At 40.1% G+C, this 17,239-nt stretch overlaps 1 protein-coding gene across 3 annotated transcripts in view; it reads left to right on the top strand.

Moving 5' to 3' along the window:
- MPPED2 (metallophosphoesterase domain containing 2) overlaps positions 1-17,239 on the top strand; it is a 109,522-nt gene that overhangs the window by 48,971 nt on the left and 43,312 nt on the right. For all 3 annotated transcript variants that reach the window (XM_054201085.1, XM_054201088.1, XM_054201087.1), the window contains exon 4: positions 11,850-12,075. In XM_054201085.1, coding sequence (XP_054057060.1) covers positions 11,850-12,075 — 226 coding nt within the window. The remainder of the gene's footprint in view (positions 1-11,849; positions 12,076-17,239) is intronic.

Genomic DNA, 17,239 nt, shown 5'->3' with positions numbered 1-17,239 from the left:
CTGCTTTTTCCAGAGCTTCATTTCTTCCCGAGTTAATAAAATTAAGAAATGAGAGCTTAGGAGCACTTTGTACTTTGAATTTCCTGTAACTGTTGATAAGTGAACCTTAAAGACCTCAGAATTATGTACATCTTTTCTAATGAACCAGTATCTTTGATATTACAGGCTGTGCTGGGTATCAGAGTGCAATAGCTCCTTTTCTCCTGAATGTTGCCTTTAAAATTTTTTTGATGTGACCAGCCACAGAAACATGGAGAATTTTAATTTAAAACAGAGCTGGAAATGACAGTTACCCCCATTTCCTTACTTTTACCTGAGCTGCTCTCCCCTATACGTTACTCTTAAGGCTCCCTGCTCCCTAAGCAGCATTCGGCATTTGTGTTCGCTGCTGGCAGACGAGCAGAAAAACCGCAAGGCAAGTGTTGAGGTTTCCTGCATTTTTGTGCAGAAGACTTCTCCTGAGCCTTGTGGGGAAGGAGGTCGTTCCTTCTGCTCTCCTCCGTCCCTGCTGAAGCTTCGGTGGTCGCCGGGAATAACATAATGTAGCTGTAGCCGTACTCGTGGTCCTGAGAGTAAAGGTCGTGGACTAACATTCCCTCTTAAAACCCCTGGCAGAGTAATTCCCAAGGGTGGCCGAGGTGGCCACCGCTGTCCCTGGGGCCAGGGGGAGGCAGAGCCACTGGGCTGGTGGCCGACAGCTCTGGCTGGAGATGTGGGAGCGGGTCCCGGCATCGGGGTGAGTTCCTAGAGAGGATGCGCGTAGAGCTCTGGTGGAAGCAATACAGCCATTCATAAACAAATGCTTCCGTCAAGCCAGCTGTAAAAACAACGATGCTTGCCTTTGAGGTGAAAGGGCAAAACCTTAGCAGAAAGGAGTATAAATAAGAAATAAATTGTTACCTTTGTGTAAGTGACTGAAATAGCTGTTCTCGTAGTGCTTTGCCTTAATGACCAGCTCTGATTAGCTGTAGTTGTCACTTTATTCAGCAAAACTTAAGGCCTGCATATCGTGCCTTTTTATGGCAGTTTTTTCCTTCCTGTTTTTGCCTTTTTTTTGTTTAAAGTCTAGAAATGATGGCTAAAATGGGTAAGTCAAGAGAGACTCTACACTGCAGAAAGCACAGTAGATAAAAAATTGCAAATGCTGCATGCCCCAACAGTTAATGATAGCATTTAATTACAGAGAAATACGTATTCATGTACCAAAAATCCTCCGTGTACTTCTGTACACACAAGGAAACTACTGCTGCGTCAATGAGATTTTGCAGCACCTTGTGAAAATGTTACTCTAAATTCAAAAGCACAGATACAAGTATCATAAATCGCACATATCCGTTTAACTTGATTAAAAAACATTTCGCTACCGTAGTAGGTTAGGTGCTTGCTATTATCCTTATTTTATTAAGGAGCAGAGATGGCTGCAGCAGAGGTCCTGTGTACTTGTAGTAACGAGGATAGGAAAGATAAAAGAGTTTCACCTGAATTCAGTCACAAATAAAGCACGCAAACTCTGTATATTGCAGAATGGAGTTTACATTACATATATTATTTTTCATTCATCTGTTTTGTCCTTGCTTCTTTGGAAGGACAGTTAGGTATTTCAGCATGTAGGCTTGCCCACTGAAATTCAAAGAGCGCAGCATCTTGGATTTTTAAAATACTTCAGTCTGAACTGTCTGTCATGAGGTCCTGCGATGCTGTCGTGTATATATGATTTGGTAATTGAAATTCTGCAAAGCCAGGAGAAGAGAGGAGGTGGCAAGAAATCGTCGCAGGGGTGAGATTTGGAACTCAGAAATCACTGGCACCAATTTCCATAGTTATCGCTCTACACCTTTGTTAGGCTTAAAGTTTCCTTCTCTCTCTCTTTTTAGTGTTCGGGGTTACTCGATGTGCTTAAACTTACGAGGAAGGTATCTGAGGCCGTGTGCCATTCTGCTCAGGCTAGGAAAAAAAAAAAAACTGCATGAGAAGAACTCAGTTCCTTGTAATAACATGATACAGCTGGAGTGATTCGGTTGTCTCCTTTAGTAGCTAAGAAACCTCTCTGCGGGCTGGGTTATTAAAAGGAATTTCCTTACAGGGCTCAGGAGATTCCTGGTATCCAAGTTCATCTTGAAACACTATAATGGAATGTTTAGGTTTATTCAGAATAATAAATTTAAACGTGGGATTCGGAAAATAATACTGGAGGTTCATAAAGACCTGCCTGGATATTTTTAGTTGACTCTGATTTCTGTTTGCATTTTCTGCGTGCTTTCTCTTTGGTTTTTATCCTCTGTAAAAATTTCAGGAAAAGACCGTGGAGGTGGTTGTGAAATACAGTACCTTCTGCTGTCAAATGGATATTGGGCAGCTTCTGGGAGTGGAGCTTAGTTCAGGTTTTAGATTTCTCCCGACTTAAAAAAGGAAGAAACAATTCCCAACAAACATCAGCGTTGCCATTGGAAAATACGTTTCAAAACATCTTTGAATATCAAACTTGCTTCTTATACTTCAGTGTTGACAAGCAAAAGCACAAAACGTGATCACAGGGTACAGTTTCAAAGGCAGCTAATTGCTTTAGCACACTGGAGAATGTTACATTCTCGGAGTTATTAAAAAGCTGGTGTCCTGCTTTTAGACAGCAGCCCATGCTTTTAAAACTGGGATATTAAAAAAATATTTTATCTTATTTCTTCTTTTTCCTTCCAGTTTATTTCCCTTGTAATTTTTCCTGTTGTCCCTGCTGATTATTTTTTCCCTTACCGTTATGGGAATTTATCCCGGTTACATTAGTATTGGTGGTCAGTTAACTCTGAGCCTCCGTATGTTTTGTAGTTTACCAATAATGTACTCGCAAATTGTAGTTTTGAAAGGAAGAATTTCAGTTCCATGTATAACAACTGAGAAGTTATGAAAAAAATATTATATTACAGAAGGAAAATTGGAAAAGTTATCAGAAGTTTCTTGTTTATGTATTTGAGGTTTTTCTTGTCATAAGGAATTCTCTGATCGCCTTCCTGGGGTATAGAAAAAAAGGGGGAATTTGGAAGAATTTTTTCAGAAATACTGACTAAGCTTTAGCAGGCTGCGGGGTAGAAGAGGCGTGTGCCTCCTGCTTTGTGCATTTATAAGTCTCAAAGACTTTCATTTAAAAATGAGAAAACAAATAATGGGAACAAGTTCAGAGAGGAGATAAATGGGAGAATGTTTTTGGTGATTCTCTGTGTTTCCTGATTGATTGATTTCTTTGTTTATCATTAAGATATGTAGGTAGATATTGGAAGTATCCGGATAGAGGTGTGTGTTTCAGTCCTGTGGATGGAAAAGGAAGTTTTGCTGCTCACATAACAGTCCCTTGTCAATAAGGCAGAAAAATTTGGGGCAGAATCTAGATCTGGGTCCTGTATTCATAATTCTCATTTTCCTTCAGTAAGTTTTCCTTCAGTAATTACTGAAGAATCGATATCCAGACTTGTTTCTCTTTTAAATAAAAATTTTACTTCGTCTGGAAAATCTTGTCCTTAGCATTCGCTGGCCTTTTGCAGTGTTGAAATACATGTACATGAAAATACCGAGACATTGTCTGCGATAATTATGATTAGCTTAATTACTTTCTGTGTAATTGTTTCTCAAGATGACCTCCTTTTTGATGGCTTTTATTCATTTATTTTAGAAAAAAAAGACTTAATTGGAATTGTAAATTACAAAGGGTACGTTATGGGAAGTAGGTCCAGATCTGTTTGTGTCAGACAGCCACTGTTGGTTTTTATATTCTGAAGATTCATGGAGAAAAAATCATTTAAATTGATACAATATGTGGGTGCACAAGGTAATATCAAGAACCAATATATTATTTCAAAATCTGGTGAGTTTCTTTATAGAGGATTAGGTTATATATAGTGTGGAGACTCCAAAAAGAAAATAGAATTGTGTATTGATGCCTTTAGAAATATTATTTGAGGGCAATAAAATGTTCCCTGAAATTCCCTCCTGAGTGGAGAAAATGGAGTTTGTTTGCAGTAATTGCATTTTCTAGCATTTGCTTTCGCACTTTCCAATATGAGTTAAGCCAATTGGAACCTGTGATTTCGTTTTGCTTATTGGCAAAAGTACCATGTAAATTGATCTGTGATGCATTTATAGAGAATGCTTTGAAAATTTTGAAATAGAGATGGCTTCCTCTTATTAGATTTAGAAAGTATTAGGGTTCGTTTCTGTATTTTAGCCTAATGTAATAGTAACCAAAAATGTTCCTTTTCAATTTAGTCTTAATCAAGTTCAAGGAGAACATTTCTACTTAGCCCTGCTGGCACTGTGAAGGCAGAGTTTATGTTCCCGTTCTCAGCCTTGGTATTCAGAATTCAAGATTGGAGCCATCTGAAACCACACCGAGCTGAAATTGATCTAAAACTTGTCAGTCCTGGTACATTAAGATCTTGATCACAAGAGAAAACGTAAAATTCTGTTGGACAAAATACAGCACGTTTCTATGTATTTGCAGTAGATGTGCACTATAGACCTTAAACTACAGGGGGCTACGGGGGCATTCTGTTTAGAGGAACACCCTTCAGCTCTGCCAGACAAAAGATATTCTTGCCTGAAAAGCGTATATGTATAAGTGAGTGCTATTTCACTTAAAGCACCTCGTTGAAAGCGTGCACATAGCACCAGAGCGGTCGTGGTAGTTCTTTGTGTATTGCTTTGCTACGGGGAGAAGAAAAGTAGCGGGAACTGCCACTTCTGCAAGACTCATTTTTGTTTTAAATTAAGGGGGAAAAATAAGGCTATTGTGATTTGCAGGGAGGGTGTTGTTTTCAGAATTTTCTAAATTTAAAGCGAAACTTCATAGCTGTCAGCTTTTTTTTTTTTTCTTTTTTTTTTTTTCTCTCTCCTTCCTGGAAAGCTCCATCTTTTAGGTTGCACAATTACAATCCTGAGAAGAAAGCCTTTCCAGGGACTAACAAGCAGAGAAATCTGTGCTGCTTCCGTTTCAAATTTCATAATTTTAAAGTCTATTTGGGGGGACTTTTTACACCTAAAGTTGGCAGTGCTGTGAGCTGCAAAATCTGGAGGCTTTTTTGATTTTGAGGTTAGGCTAAACAAAACCTTCGCATTCTGTCTGTTTCAAAACAAATAAATGTTATGTATTAACTGATAAAACCTCAGTGAAGCTTTCCATGTTTCAAGAAAAACTATTTCATTAGCAGTAGCTCAGTGAAATTCAAAACAACTGGGAGATCAAACCCAGCACGCGTAATGTCAGAATAATGTTAAGCTGTGGAACACTGAAGTGAAACAGAAGATAGTCGCTTATGGTGTCCTGCGTTTTTTCCTTTTAAGAGAGGAGAAGGATATTAATCACAAACAGTTACATTAGAATAATGTTACGGTTGAGACATAAATACATAAAAGCAAGGAATTGTTACCAATGCAGAGCATCATTAAATCAGATCCCTGATTAACTAGGTTCTGCGGTGCGTATGGCCCTGCCGCAGGGCTCATACTGCACTTGGCGGTGTTACGGCCCAACGTTGTGCGAAATTCACTATATTCGCCTACGGGAGAGAGAAGGAGCCGTGTCAGACCTCTCCAAGGCGCCCCAGCGGGTTCTGCGATCGCTGGGACGGGACCGTGTTTGCCGCCATACCTTGGCGCTGCGTAGCTGAGTTACAGGTGCTGAGGCAAGATTCGCTCGACACTTCCTTGCTTTCATGGGTTTATGGCTCAACCTTGGCATTATTGTAACGTAGTTTTTTGTGTTTAATGTTTCTTAGACTTGGTTTTCCATTGCCAGCATGGAAGAAATCCTAATGCATGAGTTTCAGAGGAGAAGGTAGCAGTCTGAACCTGCTGTGTGGCTCGATCCGCAAGTGTGAGTATTAACGCTAGAGCTGTCAGGCCTTGTGAAAATTAATGAAGCCTGACGGTTACAGAGTGAAAGGTCAGAGGCAGAGCTTGCACTTACCTAACATTTCTGTTTTGTTGTGTCTAACAGCGTTTTCAACAAAGGGGAGCTTTAATGTACAAGCTTTAGATTTATCACAGGAATTCAAGGGTCTCAGCCTTTGCTTCTCCCTGTGCTGTGGTCTGATGTTTGCTTTGCATAAAGGCAAAACAGTTAAACTTTCGTTCATCCACTCCTCTTGCTGTGTTGCCCGTGTGTGTTTTGCCTTTATTTTTCCTTCTCCAAATTTTTCTTTTGGAGAGGGGGGAAAAATAAAGAGGCATCTGAACTGATGGTAGTTTAAAAGCTGGTGGAATACTTTTCATCAAGATTTTGAGAGATCTGGAACTGCAGTTCTTTGGACTTCTTTAGAAGCATGTTCTGGGTTTGTGCATGTTCTTTAATTTGCCTGATGTTTTGTATTTAATGGTTTCATTCTGTAGATTTCTACAGACACGGAAAGGTAAAATGCATAGAAATTCCTGGGTTACATTTTCAGCCAGTATGTTGGTTGACATCAGTCTTAGCTATTCCGTGGAGGACTTTTTGTGAAGGCTATTTGATGAAAACAGCCAGAATATTTTCGCAGTCAGTTGGTCAATATCATCCTAGACAAGATGTTTGTTTTTCCTACCCGGTTTTGGATCTCAGTACCTGTGGTTGATTGATGGTGAGAGAAGCCCAGCTTATCATGTGAAAGCTCGAGTCCATATAACTTTACTTATATAGTCTAACTCTTTTGTTGCTGCCGAAGGAGAAACTGGAGCCTTTGAGAGTCTGTCTTTGTTTTAAAAAGCTGAAAGGGGTCTGCCTGTGTTGTGATTGTGCCGTAAATGCTGGGAAGAGAGAGTAACCATGGCCCTGAGATGCAGTGGCCTTTCCATGAGAGACCTCTACGAAGAGTTGCAGAGCTGATGACCAGTAGTAGCAGGTTCTGCTGGTTGCCCTCACCTGCTGCCCATCGGTGGGCACCTGTGGCCAGACAACTGGTGGCAACCTGTGCTGCTGTGGGGACTGGAAGTCCATAGGAACGACACAAAATCTGCTCCTTCAGTGTTTATCTCTGGACGTGTACGTGGTTGGTTATAGGTGAATGCTCCATGACCGGTTTTGCACTTTTGAAGCATATATGATACACCGTAAATTCGAGGTGATTCACTTGCACAGGCATCTCACTTGTACAGATTTCCCTCTTTTTGAAGGGACTAAGATTTGTACTTCAAGGTTTCTCGGCCCATTTCTCAACATATGGCCAAAGGGTCTATGAGGCGTTCAAATGGGCATGAAAACGATTCACGTTTCATGGAAGTGTCGTGTGGTTTGAATAGTTAATGCATGCCTATGCATATTCAGAGCTTCACATCAAAAGCACTTGTGTGTAAATACAGCTTCCTGCCAGTATATAGACAGCTAGTATCACATTATTTCTTATTACCCTAATTCCCTGTGGGTTTTGTAGGTAACAGTAGTCAAAAAATAATGTGATTTTCTATTTTTATAGGGACTCGGCAGTCAATATTCATTGCCAGTCAGACCCCTTTTCATGTCTGGCAGCTCTACAGAATTTGGGTTGTGTGACTAAATTGTACTCGTATGAAGCATGCCATTAAAATGGGAATGGTTTTCAGCAGATTAAGGACTACTAGGATCCAGTACTTAAGGTGAACTTAAAAAACCCACAACTTAAAAACAACTTCAAAAAAAAAAGAAAAAAAAAAGAAAACAGCCTCCCAGCTCCCTGGCTCATCCCATGTAATAGGTGTATTTAAAGTCAGTCGGTTGTTCAGCTAACACTTTGAAGTGATGTAAGTTGCTGCAGCCAGCAAAAAAAGTCCTGTTTTACCAGCGTTCACAGAGCCTCATTCTTCTTTTGCTACATCAGTTTTCAGCTGTATCAGTTTCCGGATGCCCTGTGGCCACCAAATCCTTGTGTTGGCAAGAGGTTTGGTGGCACAGGAGTGAGGGTGAAGGCTGGGGGGACACAGGTATGTGGGACTGTAACTTGAGGGTTGACTTGTTAAACCAGAAGTCACAGAAATCTTCCAAAACTCCCAGGTTAATGTATTTACTATAAACAGTCCAGTTTCACAAGTTACTTACATTTAAGTATCTTTGCTTTTATTAAAGCAAAAGCGATACTGACCTTTTCTCTTCTGGAAGAGAACAACTTGCCTAATTGCAATATTTTCTTGATCAATGATGAAATTGTGCACCTTGTTTCTACTGTTGAGGGCTGATGTTGAAAAACATCTTAGCCAAAATAGTATAAACATATTGAAGATAAACAGGTGCACACACACGCACACCCTGCGTATATACACATAAATATATAGGTTTTCAAATACTCTACTGTAAGTGACTCTGCTTCACAGACTTGGTGCCCTAATCATTTTTAGCTCCTGTAATCTTAGCCTTTTGATCTCACCTGTTAAACATTTAAGTATTTTTAATTTAAACTCACTTATTACGCTGGGAGTTGATAATTGGGTTTTTCTGAAGTGCTCCTCCCAGCAAATGGATCCAGCTCTTTTCCTTGTTTGGAAGGCAATTCTTCTATCTGTTTTCCAGATTCACAGTATAAATTAGAATGCATAATATTACTGATGCATGATGGAAAATGTAATAGGTAATTAGACTAATAAAGACCGAATGTGGCTAACAAAAATTTAGTGAAGGAAAATGAGGAAATGCCTCTCAACCTGTGTATTGTGCTACGGCGTCTCGCTCTGTACAGACATCACGGGTGTAGATATGCAGGGATTAACCTGGTCAAGACGAAACTAAAATGCTGTGGAGTAGGAGGTTTTGTGTGTGACTGTTTATGCTTCCATATTAAACACAGAAGGTCAGCAGATTAGAGGCAAAGGGCAGGACTGCCAAAAGAAAACATCCGAAAATATTTCATAAATTGTATCAGAGAGAACAGGGCCTTTCAGGAAGGGAGAACCTGAATGCAGTGAATAAATAGCTAATCTGATTGTAGGTAATTTATTACTGTGATTAGTGCTATATAGTCTTTCCTCGGGGAAGAGGAAAGAAATGGATGAGACTTCCTCTCGCTGCTGCCCTTCGCTTGGCCCTGCCTTTTCATGTGTTTGCATTTTGATGAGTCCTGTTGCTCATCGCTAGCTCCCGAGCCAGCTCCGGGAAAGGAAAGCAAAACGTGACTGGTTATAAAGTTGGGGAACTAGGTGGGGAGCCTGGTTAGACCTTGGTGCCCATCCGATGGTAAATATTAAAGTATGTGCCAGTATGGAGTGAAGCACGTCTCCTCTCGTTGCTGGAGGGGGGACCTGGGTCCGTAGCCGTCACATCCAGAGCAGCAGTGGTTACTCTCCAGCTCGCGGCTGGGGCTGTGCAGTACCGCTGAGCTTACGGGTAGATGTTGACGAACGTTGATCCCCGTGGGGTCTTTGGCAAGGTGTCTTGCCTTTTTCCTCAGTCTCTGCGTTGGTTTTTTGGGTTTCGTTGGCGTGGCCGTGCCCTGCGCTCCCCGGCGGCACCTGGGAGAGGCTGTTCCCCCTTCCTGGCTCTTCAGACCTAACCAAGCAGAGCCTCTCTATAATCTTAATAAAATCAACAATTGTCTTGACGCTAATTGCAGTAACTACTGCAATGTTTGGTTTTCCTTACTGATTTCAGGTGCTTGTATAACATGTATAATGTTACATTCCTATGTTTTAATAATCACTGATGCCAGCGTTGGTTTGTCTTTTTGTGCCCGGTGTGTCTTCCAATTAAGCCCTTTTTTTTCCTAAGGTGTCAAGATAAAAAAGCATTGACTTCAAGCAAAATGTTCCTTAATTGGACGTGATATTAAGAAAATGGGATGATTTTCAAATTTATCAAAATACATGGGAGACAGCGTAAAACCTGAACACTTACCCAGAAAGATGACTTTTCTCTGCTAAAACTGGCAAATGTTGATAACTTGGCAGAAACCTGAATTTAACTTCTCCAGCCTGCTTCTCTGAGAATTTAATCACATCGAGCTTGTTTTGGGGGATTGATAGTTATGACAAGTGTATCAAATTTCATGCCAGTGGTATCTTTTATGTTTCCTGAGAGAGGAGAAAATAGCAATTTTACCTTGTGCCCAGGAGTCACAGAGAGCAGGAATTGTAGGTACCTGCCACATCGAGTTTTTAAATAAAAATGAATTGCAGAGCAGCTTGTAGCAGGGATGGGGAAGGGAAGGGGGAAAGGAGTGAGGCATAGGCTGCAGAGGAGCATTTATTGCATTCCCCCAGCTTTTAATGTAACGCAGCGCCGCAGAGGGTTATGAATATGTATGATCTGTGTTTTGTTCAGATGTGAGGTGTCTATGAAGATGTCTGCTTGTTTTTTTCAGGGGATTTATAGCTTTTTGTTGTTCTATCCAGAATTAACTAATTTTGCAAAGATGACATTTATATACACATCTTGTGTAATTCCTTTTTCCGTGCTGTAAATATTGAAAAGCAAAGGGTTTGACTGGTTCCCCTTAAGATATATTTAGGGGGAAGTTAATCTTATTGTAAATAGTTACAACTTTACTTTTGAAACTTACCTTTCGTTTAAAAAAAAACCAACCACATAAACCCAAGCAGTTTTGAAAGTTGAAAGACAAGTTTTAAACTAGCAAAGCCACATCTGTTTAGGAGAACTGTAGTCACGAGAAATACATAGCATCCAGTACCAGAACTGGAAGATGGACACATAGATTTCCACATACATTTTGCTGCCTTTATGAAACAAACAAAACAAAACCAACTTTTCCTAAATGATTATTAGGATTATACACCAAAATGAATGATTTGGTATAAGACCAGGAAATGAGGCTTATGGTGAAGGCAGCAAAAGGGAGATGTGAGTCTGGTTTTAGCTTTGGTGCAAACTTACATGTGATTTTTGGCAAGTCACAGTGGGACAGATTTTGCAAAAGAACTTGACTTCTGTGAAGGCACCATAGTATGGGACCATATTTTTAAGGGAGCTCAGCACCCAATATGTTTATTTGGAAGATCTGGCACTGATTGCTGGTACCAAGTACTTGAAAATCTGTCTCTGAACTCCAAAAATCTGTCTCTGTGGGCCTGATCCATGCCTTGTTCCAAACAATGAAAATAGTTGCCCTGAGTTGAGGTGATCAAGCCTGGACTCTTTATCTGTGACCCTCATGGTAAATGAATTAACCACGTTTCCTTTTTCCTACCTGGCGTCTTACTCGCTTGAGTTCCATGGGTTCTTCTATGCGTATGCATCTTACTGAAACGAGATACTACCATTAAACCGAATTATTATGATAAAGTGAAAGTCCCTTGCAAGTGAAGTGGAGCTTGAAGAACAGGCTAGGTGTGGAATAAATGCCGCTTCTTGTTGCGTTCCATACAAATTAATCCAAATAACTGTGTAATTTAAAAAACGACAGCACCAGCAGCCCAATTCCGTACCGCGTGGCCTGGTACCCTCCCAACACTCTTGTGAACCGTCCTGCAGTCTGTGCTCTGCCCAGCCACTCGCACACCCAGGGCGTCTCGCTGCAGTCGCTCCTGTGGATTAGGGCTCAGGACTACTGACGGCGACCCAGTCCCACGAGCTACGTGGTAGGACTCGGAGACACCTCTAAATCAGCGCGCCATCAGTTGAAAGCAAGGGAGCGGTGGTGGTTTAGGCCACCTTTGGAGCTGGTTGGGTGCCTACCAGCTTGTTTTGTTTAATGCTTTTTATTATGACATTGCTTTGTGTGACATTACTTTACGTTTTAACACAGCTTCATTCAATGGAAGAGAAGCAGTACTAATAACTTATGCTCAGCATGGAGATGCACACGGATCTTGGGTATTTCATTCTGTCACTGCTAGCTGTCTGCTTATTGTGTCGGCAATGCTGGTGTGGGAGGAAAACGTGCTAATTAAGTCCTCTTTTTTTGTTATTTCAGGAAACCTACCATATGAATATAAAATAGTGATTGCTGGGAATCATGAACTGACATTTGATAAGGAATTCATGGCAGACCTTGTTAAACAAGATTACTACCGCTTTCCCTCTGTGTCCAAATTGAAACCAGAGGACTTTGACAATGTTCAGTCACTCCTGACAAATAGTATTTACTTACAAGATTCAGAGGTAACAGTTAAAGGATTCCGAATATACGGTGCCCCATGGTAAGTCTCAATTTAAACTTTCTTTGCTGTTTATTACTTGAACCACAGCAGGAATCATTCCTGCTGAAAATGCATGAAGCTGCTTTGTTGCATTGCCCTGCAGAACAGTATCAAACTTCACTGTAAACCCCTCTGAAACAATTGACGCATTTTTTTGTGGATAAATAGGCTATATTTAGCCATGCGTGTGAAATACGAGGGAAAGAATTGTAATTATTTCTGTTCAGCCTGCTGAATGCCCTTAGAAATTGTGGACTCAGTATCCACTCTGTGCTCGTGGATGAACTGCAGTGGCATCTCGGGGTGTATTAGGGCAGGAAGCTGCATTATAGCGTGTGCTGCTTAGGTATCTGTCTGCTGCGCTAATAGATTAGTATGGTACCATTTAACCCCCACACAACACAAGGTTCAAGGCAGCACGTGCTTTAAGCGTTATTTGTGATCAGTTCTAGGCATTTTTTTCTTTTGCCTAAAGTTGTGATAGCAAAATTTCAAGCCAGCTGTGACCGCATTCCACCCCTGTGCCAGGCATATGCAGGAAAAATTGCTGCCCAGTTTTGTACTAAGGAGACTCTCCCTTGTTTTTGTTACGTGTTGTTTAATTGTGATGCCTGATGTCTCTGCGCGGAATCTTGGGTAGCGCTTGTTTTAAATTCTCATGCTAACAACAGCCGCAGTCCTTTGAGTCTCTACCAGAAACCTGAACTTCAGCGATGGTGATAATCGTTATGCGACTTGGCATTCTCAATTGTCAGCTGAAGTACTTACATGCTAATTTATGCACACCTATAAAAAGGGTTTATTATAAGCTTAGAACTTACATTTTTGATGGCAGGCTTGCTTTAAAGGTGAAAGTAGAAGAGGAAGGGGGAATGACAGGGATTGAACCAAGGAATGGGGCAAACCTCTACAGACATTAGACATTTTCCCCGTCATCTCATCTCTATCAGCAGTTCACTTGGCCCCCGGGCCTTGGTGATTCATACAACAACACACACGTTGATGCTTCTGACGATGCCTTTTTTTGTCATATCCGTACAATTAGTGCTGGCTAGAAAACTGTGATCTAGCTTTGTATCTCACATTCTTGACTTAAGCTGCTGATTTTTTTAATTTAAGTCATAGCCTTTAGCTAGTGGTTTAAATCAGCCTGACATTGCTTAGCTTAAAAAAACCCACAACCCTAAATCCTCCAGTATCAGCTAATTGGGAAACATGATCTTACTTCAGGTAATCATCTCTTAAAGACGTTTCAAAGTAATTTTTTTAGTATAGCAGCATATAACACAGAAGAAGACGGGGCACATAAAGGCCTTGAGTGGTGTGGGGTGGATTTGAGACTCGCAAGGTGAGCAGCCGTGTGAGCTGGGAGGTGAGCTGCTAAAATTGTGTTCAGCTTCTTCATGTGTATGTCTCGGACTCAGAGGGCTTGTATTCTTCAGGCATCCAACGATTACAAAGCGTAGGCATCTTTTCAGATTTATTTGTGGCAGGTTTACTTGAACTCTCCTACTATAGACCTGCTGGAGAGATCTGGGGAATGTAGGAGCCAAGTCTGGGGAAGAGAGAGTTTGGTAGTCTGAAATGGAGAACTGTGTGGTATGCCTATTTTTCTCTCTTTTGCTTCCCGAACCCATAAGGGCCATCTGTTATCCTTTTGTCTCCAGCTGCATTTAGAAGTTCTTTCATTTTGCAGGTACACGCATGGATTTAGAATGTTTGTTCTGAAATACTAAGGGATGCCACATCAAGGAACTGAGTTGTTTTAACCCTAACAAGTGAATGGCATATGTAATCTAACCTAGTCATGGAAGACAAATCTTAATTAGTCCTCCCTATAATCCATTGATAACTGGATTTTTCCAATTAGTGATCAATGGGAAATAAAGCTAGACTGCTAGAAAGGCACACTGAGCTTCAACCAAGTACAAACTTCTCCTCTTTCTTCAAGGATGTTTCATTTGTGTTCAGCTGTGAAAAACTGCTGTCAGTGCATGTTTTGAGCAACTGTTGATGTGGAGTTGAGGCTATCATTTTGAAAACACCTTTTTAGATCAGCTAGTCTGTGTTTGGAGCATTGAGATGTGGTGGTGCCTTCCTGTTTCTCTCTTTCTCTTTTTTTACACTGACAGTTCCTGGAGAACGTAAAAATTCAGCTAGTTTCCTGCATTTTACTTGATCTTTGAGAGGAACAAAAAGTCACATCAGATACTAGAAAAATATGTTCCAAATCTGTTTTGTGCCTGGAAACTGAGACAGAATGATCAGACAAGCCTGTTAGCACTTCTTAATTTTTTCCTCCTTCCCCTCCAATCACACTGCACTCCACTACTATAAATCTTCAGATTACCCCAAAGGAAGAGAATTTGTGGGGGTTTTGTATGTATTTATGGCCTCCTTACCCCAATTAGTTCTGTCACAGAAGTGGAACACTAGTCATTAACCCAGAAGATGCTCCAACCCTAAAATGAGATAAGTTGGCACGTTCAATTTATGTGCATTTTTCTAAGTATTTCCAGAGGGAAAAAAATTCTCATTTGCTGATAAAGCTACTGGTTTTAATTTAAAAAGAGGGATCAAACCAAGAATAACAGCTGTGATTCTGGAGGTTTCAGCCTGTCAGGGGTTTCTAAGAAGTAATTGCCAGAATACTGGGAAAACTGGCTATAAGTTATCTATCTAGAAAATGTAAATTGCCAACTCAGTGTAACTACGGAAAATAAATATCAGTCCATATTCATTACATGTTATTACTCATGGTACATCTGAAAGCTTTCTAAAGACCTGAGAGAATTCAAGTAGTGCCTCCTAACTTACAATTTAGTAGAATTTGTATGTAGAAAATAACTTACAATACACGGGAGCATTCACGTGTATTTGCAATTGGAATGTGCGGTGGTGCATATCAACAGCCTCTAAGGAGCAGAAAATTTGAATTTAGCCTGATGGTTCTGAGAGTATTAAATGGCATTAGCTGGAGGGGAGTTGAAAACAAAAGTATCAGCCCCTAAAAGAGAAAAGGGCAAGGGTGGGACATGAATCATGCAGAGCTCTGCTCGTTTTCAGAGGTGGAGAATGTAAAGGACATTTTCGCACCTTAAATAGGAGATTCTTTGATGTGCCTTAAAGGAGCAAAATGGCTGAAGATTTTCCGTTTGGTCTACAGAGAACGATCCAGAAAAACATTTCCCTCCTTTCTCTTCCTTCTGACTTTGCCCTGTGAACTGGCTTGTTTGGTGGGGAAATTATTGATAGTTTATGCAGTCAAAACTCTTAAAGATTCCAATGGAAACATTTTCTCCTTTGAAAATTTGAGATTGAGGCTACTTAGTGAACAGGACAAAAAACCCCAAGGAGTAAGGGATCTATGAATTTTTAAGCCTTCAAACTCCCTTTGTGAAGTACACATAAGCGTAACTCGTACTGATGTATCTGTAAGAGGATAAGGAGAGACAGTCTGTTTTTACGGCAGCTTTGGGCGCTGAACATGTATAAGTGAATATAAGTTTTAATTTAAATTCCAATGTTGTTATTTTTAAATACGTGTGTTTTTTTAAATTATATTTGAAATTGTTCCCCCACAATAAGGACTGAATTTACTGTAGTATAGACGTTTGAATACAAATATTCTAGCAACGTCTGTTTTCTAATGAAGCTTTAAAAGCATTCAAACCACCAGAGAACTGCAGTTAACTGGAGCCAGAATTTGTTTAAACCATGTTTTGACAGAAACAATTGTGCAGGGAGAATATTTTTCTCTGTTTTATTTTGTTCTGCTTTTCAGCTCCACAGGTAGCTTTTTTGGTTTGCTTGAAAGACAAAAAGAGTTGAAATGAAAAAGTATTCTGATAAACTTTATTTTGCGTGCGTAGAAATTCATGGTAGTTAATTTCACGAATAACGAGGCAATAAACTTATTTATGGATTTTGAATTCTGTTCTGCATAAAAATTCCACAAAAAAGTTATAAGCCATAAGTATAAAATAATCTAATAAAGCAGTCATTTACATTATTTTTAGCTATTAAAATATACGGGCAAATTCCACCCATATTTAGCAGAGTGAAAAGTAAAACTGAAGACCCAAGACTTTCTGCATATATATTTGTTTAGATAACCATGGCTAGATGAATCTTTTTGAGAGGAGAAAATGTTTCATATAAAAGCTAATTTGATATAAATCAATGCATTTTAATGGTTAACGGAATCAACTTTATGGAAATAACTGAAAAGCACAAATGTAAAAGATTAAAAATTGATTATTTAAATAATGACTGAAACCTGCGATTTGCATCATTGTGATGAAAATCAATTCATCCTGAATGAAGCTGGGAATAAAGCTCTTCCCTCCTGACAGGAACAGCAGCATTGTTCAGCAATATCCTGCGCATTTGTCAGGTTGTAGCTCGTTCAGGTCTCGAGAGCAGAAGCACAAAGCTGGCCTCCCAGTTGCTTTTAATGAATACTAGTGAGTTTTTCCTATGTCCAAGAATTTGATCTGTAGGGTGATCCAGAGGTCAAGAACAAACGGCTCACTATCGCTCACCTCTGCGAAGCCAAGGCTTTCATTTGCTTTTTTTAGTAACTCTAGAGGAAGTGCCTTAACTCTTTTGCAGAAGCAAAATTTTAATTGGCATAGATAATGCAGCCGTAAGAAAGTATAGACGGGTTCAGTCCTCTCCTTTAAAAATGATGGGTTGTGCAATTTTTTTTCTTTCCTTTTTAGCCCAGTGTAGATTCGGGGGGTTTCGTCGAATGGTTTTGCATCGGTTTGAAATTATTTCTATAACTCTGTTTCTTTCCCGGCTTCATTTGCAATCATATTTTAATACGAGTAGCTGTAAGTTAGTACCTCTCCCTTGTTTTCAGACTTTGTGTTTATCCTGTCAGAAAAGCATCAGATGTTGGGTTTTTTTTCTTTTTAATTATAAGTTTTGTAATGCATCACGGATTTTGCTGACAGTCTTCAAGTTCTTGAAATAGCAAGCAAATTAACAGCAGATATTGAGCGTGAGGACTGGAAAACCAATTGGCAACTCACATGATAGGATTCAGATACACTGATGGCCTGGAATGGGTCTCATTTCTTTTATTTTCATACCCTTAGTTGGCAATTAGCTTGCGCCTAAAAAAAGGGAGGGATCGAAATCGGACTACTCAGCAATA

Source organism: Rissa tridactyla, chromosome 4, assembly GCF_028500815.1.
Source record: "Rissa tridactyla isolate bRisTri1 chromosome 4, bRisTri1.patW.cur.20221130, whole genome shotgun sequence".
Lineage (NCBI taxonomy): Eukaryota > Metazoa > Chordata > Aves > Charadriiformes > Laridae > Rissa > Rissa tridactyla.
The sequence above is the reverse complement of the archived record's forward strand: the minus strand, read 5'-3'. Positions and strand labels throughout refer to the sequence as shown.